This window comes from Anomaloglossus baeobatrachus, chromosome 1 (assembly GCF_048569485.1).
Source record: "Anomaloglossus baeobatrachus isolate aAnoBae1 chromosome 1, aAnoBae1.hap1, whole genome shotgun sequence".
Lineage (NCBI taxonomy): Eukaryota > Metazoa > Chordata > Amphibia > Anura > Aromobatidae > Anomaloglossus > Anomaloglossus baeobatrachus.
The window spans coordinates 877,153,129-877,180,943 of NC_134353.1; the positions used below are offsets into that span (position 1 = coordinate 877,153,129).

General features: G+C 40.2%; 1 protein-coding gene across 5 annotated transcripts in view; it reads left to right on the top strand.

Annotated features, from left to right (window-relative positions):
* The window catches only part of PDE4D (phosphodiesterase 4D), a 1,198,511-nt gene extending 1,175,920 nt beyond the window's left edge, over positions 1 to 22,591 (top strand). For all 5 annotated transcript variants that reach the window (XM_075326371.1, XM_075326379.1, XM_075326394.1 and 2 more), the window contains 8 exons: positions 2,011 to 2,183; positions 3,415 to 3,513; positions 4,513 to 4,677; positions 5,159 to 5,258; positions 8,329 to 8,483; positions 13,517 to 13,639; positions 14,037 to 14,219; positions 15,822 to 22,591. In XM_075326371.1, coding sequence (XP_075182486.1) covers positions 2,011 to 2,183; positions 3,415 to 3,513; positions 4,513 to 4,677; positions 5,159 to 5,258; positions 8,329 to 8,483; positions 13,517 to 13,639; positions 14,037 to 14,219; positions 15,822 to 16,223 — 1,400 coding nt within the window. In that variant the 3' untranslated portion in view covers positions 16,224 to 22,591. The remainder of the gene's footprint in view (positions 1 to 2,010; positions 2,184 to 3,414; positions 3,514 to 4,512; positions 4,678 to 5,158; positions 5,259 to 8,328; positions 8,484 to 13,516; positions 13,640 to 14,036; positions 14,220 to 15,821) is intronic.
* The last annotated feature ends 5,224 nt before the right edge of the window (positions 22,592 to 27,815 follow it).

A 27,815-nucleotide genomic window follows, 5' to 3' on the forward strand; every position in this document is an offset into this window, starting at 1 on the left:
CACTAGGAAAGTCTTATTAAAGATGGGTGTAAGAGGTTTGGGTAATGGAAGATGTTAGCTTAGCTCTTCGGAATTTAGACCCTAAATCGAGTAGGAGATGGAGATGTGGGAGTAGATATATAAGGCAGTGCAGCACTGTGGAAAATGTTGTCTTTGAGATTGAAGAGTTTACAATATAATATAAAGTGGCTAGGCAACCAGTGTAGTGACTGGCACAGGGTGGAGGCATCGGTGTAGCTGCTGGACAGAAATATGAGTCTCTATCTTCTCGATTTCTTAAAAAAGTGTACAAGTCCTTAAGATTCAAGTGCATTCCTTAACTTTGTAGACAGGGGTTCTGCTGAGAGACCAAATACCCTTTTAGAGCTTATTACATAGGTATGTCTAGGCAACACTTTCCATTACCTATAAGTCTAGAAAACATTTTTCCACACAACTGGGAAGGAGGATTGAGTTCTCCTCGCCAGGATAGAAGACGCATCCAGTCGAGAAGAAAAATCACATTTCTGGCCTATGATCTAAGTATTCAAGGTTCAGTTTACATAGTGGCTGCCCCGTGTATGTGACTTGCTCTCTTTTTATTAACTAAGAGCATAACCGTACAGAACGAAATGTCCTACCACGTACACAGGTGATTTCACAGCATAACGGTTTTGTCAATGAGGTAACAATCTGATTGAGAAGCATTGTCTTAGTATGAATGAGTCTGATACAGCTTTGTTTGATTCAAGCTTGGCTTTCATCTTGCCCATGCAGGATGCATAACTAATGGGCTCCTTCTGCCTGGCTGAATCATTTTTGTTGGAGGTGCACTAGGGAATCCCATGGAGTGTAACAGCAGATGTGAGCTCTTTCAGACATGTTTGTGCATTTGCATGACTTGACCTGACACTTGTATTTAGGACTTTCTTTTTTGATCTGTCTGAACTGTGTGCATCTGCCTAAAATACAAAATATCAAAGCTTGACCCCATGCTGAATTATATTCCAATTATTTCAGTAGGTTCTATAGGTTTTCCTATTATTATGAATATTTCCATACTGTATATTGTGTGTATTGTTCCACTACTGTTATAATTTACAGTTCTAAAGTGAACATTTCCGGGACAATCGACTCGATAACCTACATTGTCTAAAAATATGACTTTAGATCTAAATAGAAACTTGAGCAAAGAAGGAGAATCCATATGACTGCAACATAAGAGCAGTAAAGCAAGTCACCAAAATAGCAATTCCACCTTTTTCCAACATTCCTGTGGCTTTATCTGCTTAAAATGGTCATTCAGAAAAACTAAATCTATTAACAATTAAGGTAAATTGCAGGCACGTTGATTTCTAATCTGGACCTTGAGAAAAGTGTTTAAGGATGGAATTTGCATAGTTTTACAATGGCGTTTTACATTCTTGGACAGTTTTTTTTTTTCTTGGGGGGGGGGGGGGGGGCTAGAAGGTTCTCCAATAATAAGCTGATAATATAGAATCCAAAATCTGTAACTCCCAAAATCAGAAGGGAACCCAACAGCAAGATTTTAGTTTCCTCGCAACGCCACCAGAGGGGAAAGGAAGTATTACACAGTTTATATTGAGATCAGTGGACTGTCCACGTAATGCTCATGTAACCACTTTCCTATCAGGCCAGGCACTCCCCTTTTAAATCGAGTCTTAAAAAAACGTAAAACTTAATTTCCTGACAATGAAAACAGTTTTTGGGGGCTACCACAATCCTATGGAAGTGTTCAAGGGCAAACATAGCATTGGAGCAGACACACAAGGGCCCAAGAGGTCTGGGAGGCCATTTGAAGCTTCAAAGCAGGTGGACTTGTGGAAATTATGAGCTCTTTGGGCCAGGCCCCTATATTGTTCTTGCACAGAGGACCTGTGCTGACAATGTCTGTTAGAAGCTTTACCAGTGAAGATGCTAAACATATATCACAAATGTCATGTGAACACAGCCTGCAGCACGACTAGGTGACGTAGCGGTGGAATATTAATTGTGCGTGTTTTTCTGTAGATAAACAACATGAAGTGGAGATGCCAACACCGGCCCAGAAAGAAAAGGAAAAGAAGAAGAGGCCCATGTCACAGATTAGCGGGGTGAAAAAACTAATGCACAGCTCTAGTCTGACGAATTCAAATATTCCAAGGTTTGGAGTAAAAAGTGAAAACGAAGAATCTCTAGCCAAGGTGAGACACCATATTAGCTTCATCATTTTTGTAAGCCTTAAAACAGCCACATTCTTTTTATGATTTAATTTACCCAATATATACTATTCTTGAAGTGGTTTTCCTTCAAGCTAATTCTTTCCTAACAACAACAAATGGCTTTCATAAACGCCTCTAAGGTCTAAGGTTGTTGACCTACCAGAGTATGAGTGGACCCGTTTTGGGTCCGGCTCTGAGCAAAAAGACTCTGGGTACACAGTTCCGGCCTCTGGTCTGGTCCCATGCTGCTGGTGGATGTCACATCCTTGGCATCTTTGTTGGAACTTTCCAGGTCTCAAGATGTCAAATGAGGTCTAGTGTTTAGTCTTGGCACGATCATGATGTCATGGGCCCTTACAAATCAACAGAGGCACCAAAGATTCCAGCCACAAAAGTGAAATGCCGTTGCAGTAGATGTTCGGACCAGAAGTTGGAACGGAGTAACTCAATGTTTTAGCCTTGACACAATGATACAGTTTTTTTTGTAAAATACTTTGGAGAAAATAACTTACTATGTGGATTTAGTTCTTTTGGTTTGGTCCACAAGTGACATATGAAATGTTACTAATGGAATATCCTGTGTGTACAATTATAGCAACAGAGATTATGCTACATGTTGTGTGTAGATGAAGCATGGACCAAACATCAGGTTTTCTGGTGGGCCCAAAGGACCGTGCTCTTGTACCGAAGGTCAATTTTATTAGTAGCTGAAATGTAAAATTTGCTAGAGACATGAGTATGAGGATAGAGGAGTCTCAATACCCTACCTCTATGAAAGATTTAATAGCAATTATCCCCTTGCTAAAAGCATAGAGTGCCCACTCTGCAACCCTAAATATCGTGTACAACCAGGTCAATAATTTATTTTATCCAGTAACCAGTAGATTCTCCATATCTGAGAAAGAAGCAGACCTTCACGGCTTCTTTTGATTGAGGACTGCTTAATTATTTTTTTTTTTATGTGCGTCTTGATGGCTATTTTTATCCATTTTTTAATATTTTTGGCAGTACAACATCCTTTAAATGCATAGCGGTAATTAATTCATGACATCCTCCTACTCACCATGTGTTCTCTGAACTCCCAGCAATGATGGCACTCACAGAATGTTCCAGCGGCGTGTACCAAATCTCTAGCTGAAAGGAACTTGAGAATTAAATCTTGCGGCCAATCCAAAAATGATAATCACTCTCTGCCTATTCTCCATTCTGTCAGGAACTTGAAGATGTGAACAAATGGGGCCTTAATATTTTTAAAGTAGCTGAATATTCTGGAAACCGACCTCTCACAGTCGTCATACATACAATATTTCAGGTAGGGGATCCTTATTATGTGTTTTTTTTATGTATATGCATGTTTTATGCTTTTTTATATTTGTAAAAATATATTAAAAAAGTGAATGCTAGTAAACAGAATTTCTAAATATAATCTAGAAATACCGTATTTTTCTGATTATAACACGCACTATTCCCAAAAATTTGGAAGGAAAATAAGGGGTGCATCTTATAAGCTAAATGTAGCTTACCAAGCAGTGGTGGAGAATAGTCACAGGAGGCAGGGGTGATGTTGTGGGCTGTGCTGAGCACTGGGCTGTGCTGCGGACAGTGCGCTGTGAGCTCTGTTGTGCTGTGGGCTCTGCTGCAGTTTGCTGTGGGCTCTGCTGTGCTACACCGTGGGCGGTAAGGTAAGGGTCGCCATCCTAATTGTCGGCGGTGTAGGCTTCAAATAGTGGGGCCTGGTGTCAGTGCGTGTGCAGATGGAACTCTTTGCTCAAGATCTCATCTGCGCATGCGCCGCCTCCATCCCATTGATTTCCCAGCAGCGGACTTAAGGAAAAATGGCGCCCAGAGGTGACGTGTGAGCAGATGAGAGCTTGGCTTGTGTTTGAGCCAATAGCGCAATCTGCACACGCACTGACTCCTGGCGCCATTTCTTTGAAGCACGCACCGCCAGCAGTTTCTGGATATTCCACCTGCCTCACAGTGCTGCCGTCCGCAGCGAGCATCTTCGACACCCTCTGCACTAACGGCAGCATCGCCCTGCACCACCACTGCTCCTGCCTCATCCGGCCTAGCTCCACTGCCGCTGCCACCCCCCCTTCGGTAAGACACCAAATTAAAGACTGCCCTCATATTTTTTTTTTCCTTTTTTTTTCTCTAATTTTGGGATACGTCTTATAATCCGGTGGGTCTTATAAAACAAAAAATACGGTAACAGTGTAAGAAGGGTGCGGTGTGAGAATCCATCCCCATCTTTTAATAGTTTTCTTCTCTTCTTGCACTAAAATATATTTTCTCTGGATTTTATTTACAGGAACGAGATCTGTTGAAGACCTTTAAGATACCAGTAGACACTTTAGTTACTTACTTAATGACTCTAGAAGATCACTATCACGCTGACGTGGCTTACCATAATAATATACATGCGGCGGATGTTGCTCAGTCTACTCATGTGCTGCTATCGACACCTGCGTTGGAGGTAAATACTTTTTGGGGAATAAAGAAGGTCCACCATGTCTTATATCTCTATATAGGTCAGATATCTGTGAGTCTGATACAGAATGCAAAGCTATCGGCACAACTTATAGAGATCAATGGTAAAATAATGAAATAATGTATTTCCACCACCACCACTAGGGGGAGTTTCCATTTTAATTTACATTTGTATGCAATAAGCTGCCATCTAGTGGTGGCTGCAACACATCAGAATTTTATCATTTAATGGGAACATATTGGAACGATTTACATATAAGTAGCAGTACGGCTGTGTAGGCCCCCATTTTGTTTTTCCGCCCTCCTCATCCTCCCACAAAATTAATGAAGACTGTATTTGGAGAGCATTTTGCAGAGTGTTTTCATTGATTTTCCCAACCAGCTCCATCTTTTGCTGTTATTATATCCCTGTTTATTCAGCTATTGAGAACATTGATGTATTGACTTCCATGTTGTTTTTATTGCAGGCTGTTTTCACAGATCTGGAAATTCTTGCTGCAATCTTTGCGAGTGCAATACACGATGTTGATCACCCTGGTGTGTCCAACCAGTTTCTAATCAACACAAGTAGGTTAATGTGTTTTTTCTATTAAAAAAAACAACAAAAACAAAAAAAACAACAAAAACACCTTTTATATAGTAAAAGGAAAAAAACAAAAATAATATTTAATGACTTTACTTACGTGTGCTTCCTATTCCTTTGGGGTATTTGTGTTCTTGAAAACAAGCTTAAATAGTCACGGCAAATGTTTGTATCATGTCCATACGATCAGTGTAATTGAGTACATAGGATAAAAACGCCTTTCATTGTAATCGTTTGATGACGCAGATGGCTGACACAGCTTAGGTGTACGCAGCACAAGCTGAAAAGTCATCAATTTCATATAAGAATTAGTAGATTCATGTAAAAACTGATATTTTTTGTCTTTTTACATATGGTTAGAGAGGTTGTCCAAGACTTAATAATTAATAACACCTTTAATGACAAAAGTAACCGCATATGAAAACTTGATTGGATCATTGCAATCAGTTCCCTTTAATACTTGGCCTTTATTTGATGACAACCTGCTGACCTCTGGGCTCACATTTGGAGCTCATGGGGCTTAAGAATGGCTGGAAGTGAATGTTTGTGGCATTTTGTATTCCATGTTCCTAAATATAATTCTTGGATTTCGGCTGCGTGCCTGGTAGCCAGAGGGATACCCTAGAGTGCACGGATCAATATGATGAGTCACCTTGTAAATGAGGGGAGAAAATGTCAGAGCGGAGCGCTGGGCGTCTGGCATATTATGTACTGTGTTCAGATACTTAACGTCTTCACGTTGTGGTTTGTTGTGTACTTTCTGTGCGTAATACACGGGGTACGGGATGTTTACCGGACTCATTAAATTCAGTCTAGCCATTAAATTGGGCTACAAATAGCCCCAAGCGCTGCAACCTAACATTTTTCACAGTGTGAAGTGAAGTTTATTTGTGAAAAGTTTAACTTTTTATTTACTGTATTTGTAGTTTTATTATTATTATTATTATTATTATTATTATTATTATTATTAATAAAGTTGAGTGAATCTTTTCATATTTGCTAGCTTCCCAGAATGTTCTTTTTCATTTATTTGATTTGCTGCAAATCAAAAGTACTGCAAATCCTTCAATTGGCCTGCAAAAACATGTATAACGCTCCTGAATTCTCCTAGGGCTATATCAAGTGTATTTAGAGCTTTCTCTCACTATTTCTGTGGCTAAGCTGTGACATCCTCTCACTATCCAGACTGACCCCCAAATGGCTGCTGCCTTTCCTGCTTCTGCTTTTATACAGGCTATGATAGTCCCTCCTGATTGGCTGTACTACACCATGTGATGTGATGTGATAGACACAAGCCATTATGGAGAAAGTCAACCCCGCTATGCCCGAGGTTGTGTGAGCCTCATATGGCTGATGAAATCTTTTTTCAATGCGTAAAATTGTCTTCTAGAACTATATCAGCTGCATTTAGTGTTGTATAGCTTTCTCTCACTATTTCTGTGGCTAAGCTGTCAAGTCCTCTCACTTTCCAGACTGACCCCCAAACGGCTCCTGCCTTTCCTGCTTCTGCTTTTATGCAGGCTATGATAGTCCCTCCTGATTTGCTGTGCTATACCATGTGATGTGATAGCCACAAGCCATTATGGAGGAAGGCTGTGCTATACCATGTGATGTGATAGCCACAAGCCATTATGGAGGAAGGCTGTGCTATACCATGTGATGTGATAGCCACAAGCCATTATGGAGGAAGGCTGTGCTATACCATGTGATGTGATAGCCACAAGCCATTATGGAGGAAGTCTTCCCCGCTGTGCCCCAGATTGTGAACCTTATATGGCTGATGAAATATTTTTTCAATGTGTAAAATAGTCTTCTACGACTATATCAAGTGTATTTAGTGTTTTATAGCTTTCTCTCCCTATTTGTGTGGATAATTTGTGACGTCCTCTTACTATCCAGATTGACCCCCAAAGAGCTCCTGCCTTTCCTGCTTCTGCTTTTATACAGTCTGATAGTCCCTGCTGATTGGCTGTGTTATACCATGTGATATGATAGACACAAGCCATTATAGAGGATGTCTGCTTCACTGTTCCCCAGGTTGTGTGAGCCTAATATGGCTGATGAAAGCTTTTTTGCAATGTGTAAAATGGTCTTCTATGACTATATCAAATGTAGTTAGTGTTTTATAGCTTTCTTTCACTATATTTATAGCTAAGCTGTGACGTCCTCTCACTATCCAGATTAACCCCCAAATGGCTCCTGCTTTTCCTGCTTCTGCTTTTATACAGGCTTTGATAGTCCCTCCTGATTGGCTGTGCTATGCCATGTGATGTGATAGGCACAAGCCATTATGGAGAAAGTTCCCCTCCGCTTTGCCCCAGGTTATTTGAGCCTCATATGGTTGATGAAATTTTTTTTCAATGTGTAAAATGCTCTTCTACATATAGATCAGCTATATTTAGTGTTTTATAGCTTTCTCTCACTATTTCTGTGGCTAAGCTGTGAAGTCCTCTCACTATCCAGATTAACCCCCAAACTGCTCCTGCCTTTCCTGCTTCTGCTTTTATACTGGAAAATCGATCTTGTGGAGATAGGTCCACTAGGGTGTTCTCTGCTGTTATCTGTTATCACGCAATTAGCCGTGATAGAACTAGTAGTGCTTTATAGTGGGATAATTATGGTCCCCAGGAACATTTTATTGATTTCCCAGGGGACAATCTATATGAATCTTTGTGCTATGATGGATACATTGCAGAAACCGTTTTGATGTGGAAAGTGTAGCTGCCTCATATTCTACCAAAAACCACAGCTGTCAGTCACTTTGGGCCGTAGAGGTCAGACCCTGGCAGGGGTCGTTTTTTCCGTACACCGAGCATGGACTGATGTGATTAAAGCTTCTGTTCCTTGATTCACTTAGCGTAATAAACACATGACACCGCAGCTATCATTTATCACGTCAGACCTGTTCTTATTTATAAGGATTCACGCTGCTTCATTGCAATTGAAGCAATCAGGCAATCATATCCTATAATTATCATAGACAAGTTAGTAGCATTTTTCTTCTCAAGTCTCCGCCGTTGCGTCTGTTAACAACGATCCTTGATTTTCTTCCAGACTCTGAATTAGCCTTGATGTACAATGACTCATCGGTTCTGGAGAACCACCATCTAGCTGTGGGTTTCAAGCTGCTACAAGAAGAGAACTGTGACATTTTCCAGAACTTGACCAAAAAGCAGAGACAATCATTACGGAAAATGGTCATTGACATAGTGAGTACAGATCAACTGTTCAAATTTCTGTTCGTTCTTCATTACTCAGCCACTTAAAGTGTAAAAATGACTATTACTGATAAAAATGGGACCTCTGTGTGCAGAAGACTTTCATTTATTTTAGTAAATCTGGAACAAACCAGCTAAAGTATAACAGGCTATGAATAAAATCAGATGGCCGTTTTGGAAAATCGGGCCGGTGATGACCAGAAATTGCGAATGTGACCGGCACCGTATTCTTCTCTGTGCTGCCTACATGCCGGAGCTGCATGAATTATTCTTTCCTGTAAGGCCCCTTTCACACATCCGTTTTTTGTCATCAGTCACAATCAGTCGAATGTGGCAAAAAAACGGATCCAGCGCTGGATCCATTTTTTTCTCATTGATTTGTATTAGCGACGAATTGCGATGGATGGCCTCACGTTACATCCGTCGTATGACAGATCCGTTGAAAAATTTGTGACAACGTCCAAAGTAACGTTTTTTTTGTGCTTCGAAAAATTGAACAGCGCCGGATCCGTCGCCATCCGTCGTTTTGTGTAATGGAAGCCTATGGGCGCAGGATCCGACGTATTCCATCAAATGACGGAATCCAGTGACAGATCCGTTTTTTTGTAACCAGCATGCTCAGATGGGGTATAAATTCATTTATGGTCAGAAAAACAGGCTCTGCTGCTCACATTTTAGGTTGATTACTTATATGTCCGAAGGTGGGGAGAGTGAAGCCGGCAGTGATTGGGTGCAGAGCTTGCATGACATAACTTAACGGGAACCCCGGCAGAGCTGGAGGGGAGTAAAGACGTTCCAATGCTGACTGGCTGCCTTACTGAAAGGAGAAAATTAATTTATTTCCTATCAAGCTCTACCGGCTTTCAGTTATGGGGTATGCACAGAGAAATTACACTCACCGGTCACTATACAGTGGTGTCTGTAAACATGCCCCAGTACTATAATGTACAGCCAGCTCTGCACAGATGTGTTGTAACACAAACTGTCAATAAAACTGCCGAGGCGTGCTTATAGGAGCTGTGAGCGGTGACTGTGGCTGCTCCGTGCACACAACATGACTGAAAGCCGGTGGCCCCCGTAAGTAAAAAATACAATTTTTTTTTCCCTTTAAACATGCTCTCAGTATGGCAGCTATTCAGCATTGGAACACTATTTAGGGTCAATCTGCAGGTGAGGTAGGGTTTTTTTTTTTTTTAAGGGACAGGTTCTCTTTAAATGCAGATCCTAGAAGATGTGCAATTTATGTTACCAGAATAATCTACTGCTTTCAGGTTTATGCTCATCGCAGAACGGTAACCACTCTGTGTGCTGCGAAATACTTAAGGCCGCTTTACACGCTGCGATATCGTGACCGATATCGCCAGCGTGCGCACCCGCCCCCATCGGTTGTGCGACACGGGCAAATCGCTGCCCGTGTCACACAACATCGCCGGACCCGTCACACTAATTACCTGCCCTGCGACGTCGCTGTGACCGGCAAACCGCCTCCTTTCTAAGGGGGCGGTTCGTTCAGCGTCACAGCAGTGTCACTGAACTGCCGCCCAATAGAAGCGGAAGGGCGGAGATGAGCGGGACGAACATCCCGCCCACCTCCTTCCTTCCGCATTGTGGCCGGGACGCAGGTAAGGAGAGCTTTCTCGTTCCTGCGGTGTCACACGGAGCGATGTGTACTGCCGCAGGAACGAGGAACAACTTCGTTACTGCTGCAGTAACGATATTTGAGAATGGACCCCCATGTCACCGATGAGTGATTTTGCACGTTTTTGTGATGATGCAAAATCGCTCATAGGTGTCACACGCAACGGCATCGCTAAAGCGACCGGATGTGCGTCACCAATTCCGGGACCCCAACAAGATCACTTGAGCGATGTCGTAGCGTGTAAAGCCCGCTTTATATTCTACTCCATGTCCCCCTCTATAATCAATGCTTTTGGTGTAGAACAAACACATTGATAGAACATGGCCCAATTTCTTTTATGAATACAGTGGTGTGCAGTATGGTCCTATGGCATCTACATGCAGTTTGTATGTTCTCCCCGTGGTTTCGTGGGTTTCCTCCGGGTTTTCCGCTTTCCACCCACACTGCAAAGATCATGCTGATAGGGAATCTAGAGTGTGAGCCCCAATGGGGACAGTGAGTGAAAAAATGCCTGTGTGTCATTCTTTGTGTGTCGTGTTCCCTGCGATTACGTATGTCCCGTATTTCACACTGACTGGTTTGGGATTGGTCTCGGCATGCCCGCTTCTTCTGAGGACATATAGCCGGACTCGCAGGTTGTCTGCTTCTATTTTATATTCTCACTCTTTCCCTTAGTAACTAAAATAGTCTTCGTCGTGTGGAAAGGTGTGACAGGCGGGATATTTTCTTCTATTTTTCACAAGAACATTTCTTGTCTTCTGTGAGCTGGATTTAGCAATAAGACTGCAGAATTCACATTAACTTTGTAAATTAACGCTTTGTTTTCCTATCATTGCTTTTTTTTTAATGGACAATATCTCTTAAAGGGAACCAATCAACCAGGTTTTTCGAAATTAACCTAAACCCAGTGCTATACTGGCACTATCAGGCTGATTCTCTAGATACCTGTAGTGGTCAACTCGGATGTTTAGGTTTTGAAATCCAAGAAAGTAAAGTTTATAAAATCAGCAGCTTCTTGAGTGACAGCAGCTGAGGCTCAGATAATATCTGGGGGTATTCATAGTTATCCCCTTCACCTGTTAGAATTAGCATAAGTATGATACAATGGATTTAACCTTTCACTAGCAGGACCTGTGTGAGGTCATACCCATGTGACCAGAAGGAGTGGGGCCTCAGCCAACAAAGCTGATACCAGGAATCAATATTTTTCTGTTGACTATGGCCCCGCCCCTTCTGGTCACATGGGTATGACCTCACACAGGTCCTGCTAGTGAAAAGTTAAATCCATTGTATCATACTTATGCTAATTCTAACAGGGGGAGGGGCTAACTATGAATACCCCCAGATATTATCTGATCCTCAGCTGCTGTCACTCAACAATCTGCTATTTTTATAAACTTTACTTTCTTGCATTTCAAAACCTAAACATCCGAGCTGACCACTACAGGTATGTATAGAATCAGCCTGATAGTGCCAGTATAGCACTGGCTTTAGGTTTTATACGAAAATCCTGGTGATTGGTTCCCTTTAAATGTACTTTTTAAGACCTATGTCTGTTCAATACATAGATACAGGACCTGATTATTCAAAGCTTTTTTGCCACTATTTTAACATAAAAAGCTTTGAAAAAAAATCGCTAAGGTTGTGCGAAAATTTGGAGACTTTTGGTGTCTTTATGCCATTTTCACCCAGCTCTGACAAATATGGTGGGATATGGACGTGGCCGGGCATAATAGCGATCCCCTGCACATCAAATTCTACACTGCAAATATTACTTCAGCAGGGACTGGAGTAAGATTTGTGGCCAGACAAAAAAAAATGGGTCACGGTCAGCTCACCTTATTCACCAAAATCAAGGTACGGTACTTTTGATTCTCATGGAAAAAACCTTGGTATGGTTTGTGAGATCCATGCAGAAGCAAGATGTGAGGACCAAACCACAATGAAGGAGGAATGGAATAAAATTGCACGTTTATTTCTTCATTAAAATTATTGTACAGTCAGACAAATCCAAAAGATAAAAACCATACTGGAGAAGGAGGAAACCGATGCATTTCGGTTATGCCTCATGTCTTTTGTCATGAATCAAAACTAGACATGAGCAGACTCGTGGGAGTTCGGTTCAGCTGGACTTTAGATAGGGTTCGATTTGGGACCCGAACTTGACCTGAACCCCAATGGTAGTCACCAATTGGGCAGTTCGGGTCTCCTCCCACATGCAGCTAGCCTTAAACCAAACACTGGCGGGGACAGATGGACGGGGGTTTTCCATTTTTTATTTTTGTTTGGTGCACAGTACATCCGATCACACTCTTGTTACCCACAGTGAGAGCCATTCAAATACTACAGGCGGCTCATCCTAGGCAGAGCACCGAGTATACCAGAGCACAGCGATGCTTGCTTGAGTGGTTTGCATATGTAAAAACGCCCAAAATCTGGGATTTTTTTGTAAAGTCTTTAGTACGAACACCGAACCTCAGGTTCACTCATCTCTATTCATAACCTAAATAAGGCATAGCCGAAACGCGTCGGTTTTCCTCTTTTTCAGTATGGTTTTTATCTTTTGGATTTGTCTAACTGTACAATCATTAACGCCAAAATAAACCTGAAGCTTTATTCCATTCCTCCTTCATTGTGGTTCGGTCTTGGAAGTTTTGTTTCTGTTAAGATTTGTGGTGAGGGGTCCACAGAGACACACACCACTTTGCGCCTTCCCTGATTCATTGAGACGTGCGGCTCTTAATGAGTCAGGAGCCTCACACTCCACCCCGCCACCTCATCAAAATCGGTGTGAAATAGGCCAGTTTTGATGATCAGGCCCCTGGTCTTTCATTTTTTTTTACGTTCTGATGGCTTACTGGGCATTAAATATATGCTGTTTACAGGGATGTCTATAGCAGGGCAGTAAAGTAAAATTGTGTAAAACAGTAAAGAAGAGAATAATTTGTGCAGACATTTTCTATAATATCCTTTACAGGGAAATCCAGAATGATTTCATATATTTCTGGGTTATTTTTACAATCCGTGAGATCCACTGGTGTTTCCGTGACCTACTTGTGGCGAGATGTTCTGCGGAATCCTCTCCCCCTCCTCCTATTACCTTCATTGCTGTCTCTGCCATTTTTCATGCCCGGCATATTTTGTGTTCCGGCATCCGCGGTGAGACAGAACGTTACATCGATGACATCCTAACAAATGACAGGCATATAGCACTCAGTATCTGCCCTGAGGACTTAGACTAATTTTGGCATTTCACTTGGGGCATCGGAATACAGATTCTCTTCTGAGCCCGGCTCAGCTTTCTTATTGGGATGTATGTAATGCTCGTCTATACAGTAGGTCCGTGTTTCCTTTAGTAATTAGATATTTGCATCTTTTCTTTAAGGTGCTTGCTACAGACATGTCAAAGCATATGAATTTACTAGCTGATTTGAAAACGATGGTTGAAACCAAGAAGGTGACAAGTTCGGGAGTCCTTCTTCTGGACAATTATTCGGATAGGATACAGGTAAAATTATAGGACTGCTGGAGTTGAGCAAAAATGGTTTACGGGAGCTGGATCTACTGGCCACATCAGTAGACTGGATGCCAAACCAGAGCCTTGTGAATGTCCACCCACCTGCCAGCATCCCTATGTCTCTTTCCATGGCGGTGGTCCAAAATTGGTCATTATTTTTTCTTTTTCTATATTTTTAAAGCTATTAATTAAATAAAAAAAATCATCACATGCTCCGTGCCTGGGATAATGCTGGACGGTTTACTTAGTTTCCTAGCTCTGACTAAAGCTGCACAACATGACTCTTCTAGACGATTCTTCACAGCTACGCAAAGTGTAAATGAAACTGAAGACGTGTGCCTCCTGTGTAATAACACGGCAGGTGATGGTGTTTTTCTGTCTATTTTAGGTTCTGCAGAATATGGTGCATTGTGCAGATCTAAGTAATCCAACCAAACCACTGCAGCTCTACCGGCACTGGACCGACAGAATCATGGAGGAATTCTTCAGGCAAGGAGACCGGGAAAGAGAACGAGGCATGGAAATAAGCCCCATGTGTGATAAGCACAATGCATCTGTGGAGAAATCACAGGTTGGTTTGTTTCACTAGATACATGTAGCTGTTCTGTACAAACTGCAATGCTTCTGTTTGATCACTACAAGTCACAGATCACCATTATCACTGACTTATATTCACTATGAGCCAGTGATCAGCATTGTAACTCAATCATCACTATGATCACTATTGATAAGTGATCACTGATCACTATAGGACAATGATCACTATAGGTCAATGATCTTTTTCATTGCGAGAGGTCTGTGATCACTATAGGTTAACGATGACTATATGTCAACTATCATTATAGGTCTGTGATCACTATCCTCACTATAGCCCATTACTTACTATACTATACTATACTTACTTACTTACTATAGCTTAGCGGTCACTATGATCTCTAGGGTCATCGATTACTAAAAGTCACTATTATCATTTTAGCTCATTCATCACTAAAGATAAGTGATCAGTGATCATTATAGGTCAATTATCACTATAGGTCAGCAACCGCTATCATCACTATAGGTCTATGATCACTATAGGTTAATGATGACTATAGGTCAATGATCATTATAGGTTTGTGATCACTATATTCACTAGCTGTCACTGATCACTATAGGTTTAGTGATCACTATGATCTTTTGGAGTCAGTGATCACTATAGATTTGTGATCACTATTCACTATAAGTCAGTGATTTTATCACCACTATTGCTCAATAATCACTGTGATCACTATAAGTCAGCAATCACTATATAGAGCTGAGATATTTGCTATGAGTCAGCAATCAGTATTATCTCTATAACTCATTAGTCACTATGATCACCATTATACAGTTACCGTGATCACCATGATCACGATCGGTCAGCAGTCAATATTGGTTAGCAATCACTATTGGGCAGCGATCACTATGATCAATGACCTATGATATTCGCTATGAGTCAGTGATCTCTATCGCCACTATAGGTCCTCTGGTACATATTCAAATTTCTGTTCTTTAAAAGAAGTCATGATTCTTTGTAAGTATAATATAAATATATTAGAATAAACTTATTTAAAAATCATCTTCTACTTTGGACCCTTTGTGAACCATAGTAATGAGCATCTGTAATTAGTGCCCCTCCTCTGATGAGTCCAATGTGCACTCTATATTGGGCTACCTCTAGGACAGTAGTTGTCTACCTAGGAAAACCCCCTTAAGTATCTAAGCTACTCTTTCGTTCTAAGGATGGTTAAGGGTCCAAACTGTCAGACTTCCACTGATCAGTAAGTGATAGCATATCGTATCAGTATGTCATCACTAGTTAGAAATTCCCTTTATGTGTTACCTCGTAAGAGAAGACCTTTTTCAGAATGGCGCTGCTCCGATTGACTTTGCCATAGGACCTGCTCTTATAAACCTCTATCTCAGAGTATGACATAATTTGCCGTATGGAAAGGGGCTGTCTTCATCAGACAACTTATTTAAACATTAATGGTAAAGACTAGAGGTGTCATGAAAGAAGTGGCAGTGGCTCTAATTATTGGCGTGATTGTCGTATAGAATTGAAAGAAAATTGAGCCGGGCAAACTTACGGTAATTTGTGGTGTGTTTTTATATGGCTGTACCATGTCTGTAACACCTTTGCTTTGCTCTTTAGGTTGGGTTCATAGACTACATTGTTCATCCATTATGGGAGACATGGGCAGACCTCGTTCACCCTGATGCCCAAGATATTTTGGACACACTGGAGGACAACAGAGAGTGGTATCAAAGCACAATTCCCCAGAGTCCATCCCCTGCACCCGATGAGCAAGAAGAAGGGAGGCAAGGCCAAACTGAAAAATTCCAGTTTGAACTTACACTGGAAGAAGATGGGGAGTCGGACACGGAGAAGGACAGTGGGAGTCAAGTGGAGGAGGACACCAGTTGTAGTGACTCAAAGACTCTTTGTACCCAGGACTCGGAATCAACTGAGATCCCACTTGATGAACAGGTGGAAGATGAGGAAAGTCAGATAGAACCTAACGCACTAGAAGGAGAGCACTCGCCAGATACGTAACAGTGTGGAAAGCTTTCTCTTTTGATCTTTTTTTTTTATGTTTTTATTTTCATTTTCGAAAAGAAAAAAAATGGTTTCCAAAGTGCATGAAATGTGCCGCAACCATGCTCACACCTCATCTGCCAGGATATTTGTTGATCAAAATTGACCTAGTTTACTCAGTTTGGCACTCAGGAATTGTAACTGAAATTCATTTCACAGCATTGAGAAGCTAACAGGAAACGTTCGGCAGACGAGTACATCACATACCCCCAACTTTTTGTTTTTTGCTTTTATTTTGTTTTTATGGAGTGATAAGACCAAGGAAGACCACGCGGTAAGAAGCAAAACGACGCCAATGGGATTTACAAAAAAAAATAATAGAAAGGGGTTCTACCGTGCTCTCCTTTTGGTAATAAAAAAAAAAAGAAAAAAATTAAAAAAATGTCTCATTGTGGATGGCAAGATGATGAGCTGTGGAGATTACACGATTTTCTAATTTTAAGTCTTCCTGATAAAATGACTGAAAATATATACAGTAAAGAAAAAAAAATATGCCGCTCTTCGGGCTGCAACATACTCTGCATTTTGTACCATATGTAATAGAGGGGTTTTTCTTTTTCTTTTTTTTTTTTTTGTAGAGCTTACTTTTATTATTAAACATATTGAGGTATTCTATTAAAAAAAAAAAGAAACATTAAAAAAAAGGAAAAATAACACAAAAAAAAGAAAAAAAAGGTACATTCATCTGCCACTGATTTTATTTTTTTTTTCCAAAGAGTAACTTGCAAGGTTTTCAGTACAAGTAATGTGCTACACTGGATGACTTCTTCTCCAGGTTATGGATTTATTTGCACCTTAGAAATTTCATAGCAATTGATTGGACTGTAGAGAACCATTCTTTTATATGCTTGTCTCTTTCTTAAAGAACACTGTCTTGCAGGAAACCCTTTCAGTACAACTTAGATTTTAATCCTCTTTTAATGTTCCGATTTAGCACAGAACGAATGCATTGGCCACTTTCCCCCCACCCCCGTATATTTTGGAAGGTCACCACTTTTTCATCATGTACAGGTTTGCCCCAGTCTCAGTGTCTCCACCCCACAAATATAGGGAAAACCATCGTGTCTAGTGGAATGTGTGATCAATTGGCCCAGGCCGTCAACCGTTTGTGTCTGTAAAATTGAAGTTAATGCAACGATGTCTCATGCTTAATGCCTTTAACTTTTTTGGTCCTGATCTATTTGGATTATGTGCAATATGATACGGTAGCAAGTTAACGCAATGTTCTGTTGTACTTAGAAGTATATACATGTAGCTGCATCACACACGCATATATGTATCGGCATATATGCGTGTGTATATACATATATACTGAATTGTATGGTCACCAACAGTCAAACCCAACCATTGTGCACCAAAAAAAAAACAACACGCAATATAAAGCATCCGCCAACACCATCTACCTTTGTATATGTAAAAGTAACACCACGCTATAATCTATCTCTACCTGTGTAACTAATAAAACGGCATTAGTAGCGAAGCTTATGGCACTGCTAACAAACGTCTGTCAAATCTAAAACCAACCGTAGAAAAAAAACTAATGCATCTGATTGCATGCAGAGTAATGTCGTTTGTGTATAATCACGGCCAAAAAATATTTTTGAGAAAAATCTATAAAAAAAAAAGGAAAAAAAAAAAAAGTTCTTTACAAGGGACTTCAGCCTTCGGTGTAGCCTTAAGTGTCTCTTACTTGTGTTTCACGCATTTTGCGCCTTTTAGAATTTCTCATTCGGCAGGCAAATTTAGACGAGTCTCCTGTAAACGGTTTTACCTCCAGCATCTATCTGCATAAACGCTTTGACTAGAAGACCCCACTGTGCTGTCCGATTATGTAGGGATTTTTTTTTCCCCACTCCACACATTACTCATCCTTGTCGCTCACCTCCTGCCCATGGAGTGCCTGGAATGTAACAATGAAAAAAAAAAGCAATATTATTTCCAAAAATAAAAGGTCGACCTGAAAGGGTTTACAACTGCACTAATGGAAATTGTATCATACAACAAAACGTCACCCCCCCCCATTAAGCATGCAAGAAAAAGAAATATAAAAAATCACTCATCACCCCATGGACAATCAGCGAGTATAAGAAGTGAAAAGACATCGTATTGGTCGATGAGTCTAATGCACTGTATAATCCTTTTCTTTCCTTTTTTTCCTTCTACTTGCCAAAGTGCGCAAAGTTAAAAAGTGGCTTTTTTATTTATATATATATATATTTTTTAAAACATTATTTTTTGCCATTAATTAAAATGCAACACAATTGGTGCTGTTCGCAGCAATTTATTTTGTGAATATATATATTTTTTATTTTATTTTATTTTATTTTATTTTTTTTATGAGAGCTTATTTTGAAGGTACAGCCTACAGTTTTCAAAGGAAAAAAACTTGAACGAAATGGATTTACAGAGTGCCGCGTCACAGTGCAAAGTGTTTTTGTTTTTTTTTTTGTTTGTTTTTTTCTTTAATTTTATTATTATTATTAAACATATTTATTACTTTTGTGCCATTCATAATTTTCCTCACCGGATGACCTTACCTGTAATACAGTCTTGTTTGTCTCTGTTTACAACCATGTATTTATTGTAATGTACATAATGTTAATTGTAAATTACCGGTTCTTATTAATATTATTATTATTATGACATTGTCCGGAAACAGGCGGTGTTCTTATATCTTGAAACTCTTGGTGAGAGAATGAATATTCTGTATATTTACTCCTGTACATTTTTTTTTCTTTCTTCTGTATTATAATGTCACCTTTAGAGCTTCTTTGTGGAAAATCTGAAAAGAAAAAAAAAAATCTGAAAAAAAAAATGCTATGGTAAACACAAAAGCTGCAGGTCTTTGGTCCCAGGGCTGTGCCTTAACTCTGAACTATATTTTAATGTGTTTTGCTGCATTTGGAAATGAGAGTTGAAGGAAATAGGCTGGGCATTTTCCTGAGATTTTTTTTTTTTTTTTTTTCCCCTAACCATGCACTTTTTTATTTTTATTTCACACAAAGCTACAGACGAGAAGTGAGGTCAACACCGTTTTATTTTACTTCTGATTACATCTTCATATAGTGGCATAACTACTGTGAGCCTAGGAGACAAAAGGGAGCTCATATCAGTTAGGAGTAGGCCAATACCGTAATGATATTTATAGGGAACCTGTCAGGTCCAATATGGACGCAGGACCACGAGCACTTCTGGGTGTATATTGCTAATCCCTGCCTTAGCATCCCTGTATTTAGTAGCCTAGATAAAGAAATCTTTTAAAAAAAGTATTTCTAAATATCTTTTATCATATGCTAATGAGGTCAGGGACTAGTCCCCTGGGCATTGCTTCCCTTGGCTAGTCGGCCCCCTTAGCATTTAAGCACACCCCTGTTGGGCGTGCTAACATGCTAATGAATGCGCCGCGCCAGAGCCATGGTTGATCTCTCTGCTTTCTGTTGCCATCACCCCCAATGCTGGATTTCGGCTCAGTGAGCATGATCAGAAGTCCCGGACTTCCAGTCATATGTACTATGAAAGTGGGTGTACGTGTCCCAGCTTCAAAATGGTGTAGTGCACATGACTGGAAGTCCGGGGACGTGCACACTGAGCAGAAAACCAGCGGTGGCAGCAGTGTTGAGACCTCTGACGCTGCGCATTCATTTGCATGTTAGTATGCCCACAGGGGCCTGCTTACATGCTAAGGGGGCTGACTAGCCAAGGGAACCAACGCCCTTGCGACTAGTCCCTGTGTTCATTAGCATAATATAAAGGAGCTTTACAAATACCTTTCCTATGCTAGTGTATACAGGGACGGTTAGGCAGGGATTAGAACTGCTCGTGGTTCTGAGAGCATATGGGACCTTACAGGTTCCCTTTAAAGGGGTTTTTCTCATCTTTTAAAATTGGTCAAAATTGCTCATTGTTGGTAAAAAAAACAAAAAAAACAAGAACAAACAAGCAACTTCACAATTTACTACTTATTAAGAATTACAAGAATTTTTAAATTTATTGTATATTGCTCATTGACTAGGTTACTGGCCACCTCTGCGGACTGTCAGAGATGGCTGGTTTCCTAGATAATGAATGCAAGCTGATTCCGCCAACTTGAGTATCTCTATGTGCCTCTGATGCTTGTGTTTGCAGCACTGGAGAGACTCACAGTATGGCCAAGCAGCGCGACCATGCTGCAAGTCTGAACTGTCAATCTTCAGGAGTATACCATTCCCTGTCAAGCAGAAAGCCCGGAGACAGGGGAGTGGTGCATTCCTGAGAAAAGATGATGAGAAAACCCCTTTAAGAGGCCATGTTACATAATATGTATTGGAGCCTAGGAGCTTCAAGTTCTGCGCAGAGTCTATCATGTCAGGGTCTTTTACAGGTCACTGTTCAAACACTTCAAAAGTGGGCCATAATATAATAACCCTAGTTAATTTATTAGGCCTACGAGACACGGAAAGTTAAACGGTCCAAGTGGAATACAATAAAAAAAAAAATGGTCCCATGTGCGATTTGTTTTCTTAGCCCTAATTGGACCAAGAAAACAATCGCAGCATGCTGTGGGTGGGATCCGAACCGTTTTCACTCGCACCCATACAAGTCTATAGGTGCGAGTGAAACATTGTATTGCACTCCGGTGTCATCACATCAGCTGATAATGGAGGAAATGGGGAGATTAGTCCCTCACCCTCCTCCACGGCTGTAATCCGATCACAGGATCGGATCACAGTATGACACTCGGAGCTTGCTCGAAGCACAGCAGAAGCCGGAGGTCATTAGCATAATGGACTGGATGCTAAATGCTCGTGTGTCCTTAGCCTAATCCTAAAAATATCAGAAATGTTCAGTTTATATTTTCTATCTAATTTTTTTCTAGATATTTTCCTAGATATGTCTTCTACTTTGCCATTGTAAAATTGCTGTTACAATTGTTACACACGTTGGGCTGCAGACAATATACAAAAGTGGAGAAGAATGTAGAGATTCGGGGTAGGGGATTTTCGAAAAATCTTTTACCTATTTCTTCAGATTTACTTCTTGTACTGCTCAACTGGTAACAAATATAGGAAGTGAATGGGAGATTTACACTGGGAAAGTGGAGACACTACCTCATTTTTAAGGCCTACTTGGCTCCCCAAATTCTTACTTTTTCCAAAATTATATCAAATTCTTATAATTCATAACTTCAAGTTCCACCTTAGCTCCAAACACACACTTCAGATACAGTTATATATATACACTTTTACATGCTTTTCATATCTTACATCACATTTTTGTTGTTCCTTCCCCTATATATTTTTTTTTCTTTGCATTATCCACCAAAGCAATATTTAAACCGTGCGTTCGTATGTTTCCACATACAGTATATGTATAATATAGTAGGGTTAGCATAACCCGTTGTAGCAGTTTTTTAATATTGCATGTATAGGAAGCGTCTCCGTTGGTCACGCTTCACAATAATGACACTAATACTAGTGGTCTAGTAATCCAAAGCTTATCGGTTTTGTAGAGACAGTAATGTATAGCGTAGATACCATTGTACAGATATGTATAGTTGCACTATTATAATGAAATAAATACACATATCTTCCTATATATTATTTAAGCAGCGGCACAGGTGGAATGGGGAAAGACCCCAAGGGAATAATATAACCACCAACGGCTTAATTAAAGCCTTATTCCCCTCCTACGTTAAGTCTGATACTCACTATGTTGTTTTTGTACAGTATATAGCATTGAAGCAACGTAGTTTTCTGCCTCAAATGATGGGTGTGTTTTACTAGTGTAAGGCCTCCCTTTTACGTAGGTGGCACAATCTGGTCATAGTTGGCTACGGAGCCAATTTAACCAGTTGTCTTTTTCCCATTCTACACCAGTTGTGCTTTTCGGCCAGTGAAACCCTTTTTAAGCACTGTATTGTGTAACACAACACTATGAAGATTTCATTCCATCTCTGCCCAGCCATCAAAGTTGGTGACTGTTCCGTGAAAGGGGAGATTCTTTTTCGTAGGTAATCAGAGCCTCCTTTTTGACACACAAACTGTAGATTTTAGCAGCCCTGGTCCAAAGGATTTTGATTGCTTTTCTTTTAAACCATATTTAAAGAAAAAAGGGATTCTCAAACTACACAAGTCCTGAATCATTTGTTATTTTTGTTGGATTTTTTATTTTTATTTTTTTTCTTTATTTTGGGTATGTCAGTACAATGGCATCCTGTGTGAACACTGCAACGATTTTCAATGTTTCTTAGCCTCTTTAACAGCCTATGGGATAGTACTGTACATCAATATCTTCATATAAAATTTTTATATGCAATGGAAATAAAAGCATGGGTTGGTTCTGCCTAACCACTGTGTGTACGAGTCTTTGTTTCCAACTTGGTTCCTAGTATAGCAGCAACATTGGTATGAGGCATACGGCAAAGATGAAGTTGCTAAACCGTTCGTAAAGTGGTTGTATGTAGTGCAATAACCTGCAGTATCCCTAAACTTTATTACCTCTATGAGCTTTGCTCAGATAGATGATGATGTCAGATCAGGCCCATTTCATATGAGAAAAGTAAATGGTCCTTAATTTTTAGAAACTGACCACTTTTAGTAATTTCCCTTAGAAAGCTCCATTGTCAATAAAAAGATCTCAGAGAGCTTTGCTGCTCAATTCTTGTGCTGTTTCACCATGTACTGATTGACTATGCAGCACAAAATGACTGTTCAAACCAAGTACAGGCGCTTAATGCACCGTCAGTACATGACTACATCACCAGAACCACAGTTAGTACACAACTACATCACCAGTACCACTGTCAGGACATTACTACCAAGTTTAGTAGAGCTATCATTTGTAATGTCAGGTGAGACCCATATGCAATTGTTTGATATGAAACTGCATCACCCACTATGCCCTAAAAGGGGCTCTGTTTACACAAAATGACTGTTCAAAACAAGTACAAGTTCTCGTTGCATCAAGGTGGGCTAATCATTTAAGTACACCTTCCTACCTCCTTGTTTTCCCTCTATCACTCCCCCCATCCCAATCTTTCTTCTCAAGAAGGTGAACTTAAGTTTGGCCATGCCATGATGCGCTGAGGCAGTAAACCCTCCCCAATCAAATAGTTTAATACGTAAATTTGAGAATTTGCAGCATGTGAACTTTTAGGTAAATTCTTTTAATGTATTAGCGTAAAATCTGAGGTGTATCAGCAGCAAAATCTACATGTTGCAATTACTATGTAGATATGTTATGCACACAGGCAAAATCTGCAGCAGAAAGATCTTTCCAATGTACATAGGGTAAAACATTAGGAAGAATGGCTGATAAATGTGAAAATTACCGTAATTATACAAGTGTTTAGTTATGCTCTGTGTAGAAAAGGTGGTAACCATCATCATAAACAAAATTTGTTACTGGACAGGATATCGCAATAGTGAGTACACCCCTAACATCTTTGTAAATATTTTACTACACCTTTTCATGGGACAACACTAAAGATATGACACTGATACAATGTAAAGTACTAAGTGTGCAGCTTGTATAACAGTGTAAATTTGGTGTGACCTCTAAATAACGCAACACATCATTAATGTCAAAAGTGCTGACAACAAAAGTGAGTACACCCCTAAGTGAAAATGGCCATTTTGCCATTGCGGTGTCATGTAACTCATTAATGTTACAAGGTCTTAGGTGTGAATAAGGAGCAGATGTGTTATATTTGGTATTACTGCTCTCACACTCTCTCATACTGGTCACTAGAAGTTCAACATGGTTCCTCATGGCAAAGAATGCTCTGAGGGACTGGAAAAAAAATGTTGCTCTACATAAAGATGGCGTAGGCTATTAGAAGATTGCCAACACCCTGAAGCTGCAGCACAGTAGCCAAGACCATACCATGGTTTAACAAGACAGAATCCACTCAGAACAGGCTTCTCCATGGACGAGCGAAGAAGCTGAGTGCACGTGCTCAGTGTCATCTACAGAGGTTGGGTTTTTAAAATAGATGCTTGAGCATTGCCAGCATTGGCAGTGGTTAAAGTGATGGGGGATCTCCCTGTCAGTGCTCAGACTATAAGCCGCACACTGCATCAAATTGGTCTGCATGGCTGTCATTCCAGAAGGAAGCCTCTTTTAAAGATGATGCACATTAGTTTTACACCGTGATATAGACCCGCAGACAGCATCTGTAATCGCAAGCAGTCAGACATGCTGTCATACAGGCTGGGGGTGCGTCTGATAGCAACCAATCATAGACACTGATGGGTGGGTAAAGCAGTGCATATGGATAGGCTAATGAGTGACCATGGGAGTAAGATAAGCAGCTGCGGGAGCAGTGTACTGCCATGCCAGAGGCTCGGTAAGTATAGAGCTCCTGCTCCAATTCTCCCTATCCCATTGACCACCATTTTCAAGCACCAGATTCTGGTCACCATAGACTTATATGGGGACTGGCATCTGGCCAGAAACCTGAGATCAATTCTGGTCCGGAACCAGGTTTTTTTTTAAAATCCTGTTAGACCCGCTGATCCTGTATCTGTAAATCTGCCCAACACTATTTTACTAAAAAAAACGCACAGAAAATGCTCAAATCCGTATGCGTTTTTTGGCACACGGTACGTTTATCGACCAGACAGTGCGTTTTTGTGTGACAACACAAGACTTCAGTGTGCGGGCATACCCTTAAACTAGAATCTGGGGGGTAGGTGAGGGTAGTTGTGCAAAAATGGAAAAAAGGGATAAATAAAGTAAACAGCTTTAGACAGTAGGTGTCAATGAGAATTTAGGGGCATGGGACATGCAAAAGTAGGGAGGCGAGAAGTATTAAATGTGTTAATTGTATTATGTCTGCTGGGAAATGAAAGAAGTGTTGCAAACAAAATAGATGAATTGGAGAGTTATGTTAGTCATGGATTACCAAGTGGTGGGCATTACGGAAACCTGGCTTGATGACAGCCACCCCTGGGTGACAAACATAGAGGGTTAAACCATATACAGAAAGGCAGGAAAGACAAAAAAGGAGGAGGGTTGTGTATTTTACTTAAATCTAACTTAACACCTGTGCTGAATGACAACATTGTGGGAAGCTGTGTCAAAGTGGTATGGCTAAATGTACATGGGGATGACAAAAATGGAAAGCTGCGAATTGGAGTCTGCTATAAGCCTCCTAATAAAGCTGAACAGGTAGAGGATAAAATGCTGCAATAAGTTAAAATGGCAGCAAATATTAATCGGGTCTTCATTATGGGGGATTTCATCCATCCAGACATTCAGTGGGACATAGAATATTCTCATTGTGCTAAAAGCTGCAAGTTCATATATACAATTGAAGACACTTACCTCTCAGTTGCTAGATGAACCAACAAGGGGAGATAATTTGCTGGATTTGGTCCTCTGAAATAGACCAGATTTAATTTCAGATCTACAGGTCCGGGAGCACTTAGCGACCAGCGATCATAATATGGTAAGTTTCAATGTAATATTCAATAGAACATTTCAAAGGGGAAATGCAAAAACCTGGAACTTTAGGAAGGCTGATTTCAACAAATTAAGAGAAGAGATTAATCGTGTAGATTGGGACCATGTCATGGTGACTGGGGATATCGGACATAAATGGGGCATGTTTAAGGCTATACTACTAGAATCCTATAGAAAACTTATACCCTCTGGTAATAAAATGTTGAGGAATAAAAAGAAACCACTATGGATAAATAAGACTGTACAAAGTATAAATAGACAAAAACAAATGGCATTCAAAATCTCGAAGGCCGAGAATACAGAAATAGCATTTCAGGAGTATAAACCTCTCAACAGGGAATGTAAAAAAGAAATCAAGTTAGCAAAATGAGCTACTGAAACGCAAATCGCCAAAGACCTTAAAATAAATCCCAAAGATTTGTATAACTACATCAATGCCAAAAGGAAAACAACGGATGGTATTAGCCCCTTAAAAGATAAGAACAAGAACATTTTTGGAGGACAAAGAAAATGGTGATATAATAAACATCTGTGTTCTCCAAGGAACTGACTGTTCCAGGGATCACTCAACAAGGTAAAACTCAAAGCTTGCCACTTGATAACTAATTTAACACAAGAAGTACACCTGCACCTGACCAAAATGAAACCTTGACAAATCTCCCGGGCCAGATGGCATTCATCCACGAATATTGAGGGAATTGAACTCAGTAACTGTCAGACTGCTGTATCTTATCTTCTTAAAGTTTCTTCTAACACAGTTGGTGCCTCTATAATGGAGGATAGCAAGAAGAGAATGGCACTTCCTATATATGCATCAAGGAGATACTGGGGTGCACTTCAGGTTCCAAAGCCAAACAGTGAGAAGTATACAAGGCACTTCCAAGATGATTTGAAGAAAAATGTATTCATGTGCGTAACAAAAACGTTTTGGGTCCTTTGTGGACCTTCCTCAGTAGCACATGTGTGAGGGAACACGCTGTGTGGGCTGTCAGACGCGGAATCCACCGCTGTATGGGGGCTGCCAAGGCAACTACCGTCTGGTCAGTCTGACATCAGTGGTGTGCAAAGTTTTTGAGGGCATTTTAACACATGACATGCACTTACAATATATATTAGAGAGAATAATATAATAAATGACAGCATGGATTCATGAAAGATAAGTCGTGTCTAACCAACATGTTGGGTTTCTATGAAGAGGTAAGTGCAAACCTGGATATTGGTAATGCAGCTGATATAATTATCTTGACTTCGCAAAGGCATTTCATACCGTACCATATAATAGCCTTCTAATGACGCTCCAGAAGCAAGGACTGGGGGACACTATATGCAGATTGGCAAGGAATTTACTAAAAGTTAGGAAACAAAGTCATGGTAAATGGTACATGCTCTAAATGGGGTATAGTCAGTAGAGGGGAGAGCAGGGATCTGTGCTAGGACCAATTCTTTTTAATCTATTTAATAATAATTTTGTAGATAGGATTGAGTGTAAAGTATCAGTCTATCCTGACAACACCAAACTATATTACAAAAGGTACCTTGAGGTAAACTACCTGGGTGTTTTGAAGCAACGCTAAAAAAATCACAACTATTATGGAATAAATTCAAATATTTTTATTATGACATTTTTATTCAAATAGGAACCACACCACAAAGGAGATCATGTTACATCCAAAAATGCCTCAGGTTCAAAAAAGTTCAAGCGAAAACAGTCCTTATGAATGATTTCATTAGTTATATGACTTTCACTTTTGTATCATCCTTATATCATTTCATGCGGTAAACTAAAGCTCATCATAAAATCCCAACTATATCAATTTGCAAAATACCCTATATGCAAAAATGGTACTAATATAAGTGAATGATATTAATCCCATCAGCCAATAGACAAGCAGGATCCCCCAATTTTTCACCTGAAATAAGGCATATTAAGGATAAAGCCGGTATCTGCTCGTCGATCGGCTAATAAGTCCTCAGACAGCTAAGAATCATCTATAAAGCAGTGAATATGAGCGTGGGGTATAAATATCTATATTCCGGATGTATGTCTAACAGTAACTCGTACCATTGTGGTTGATAATATTCAACATCGGATATTAATTTTTGCAT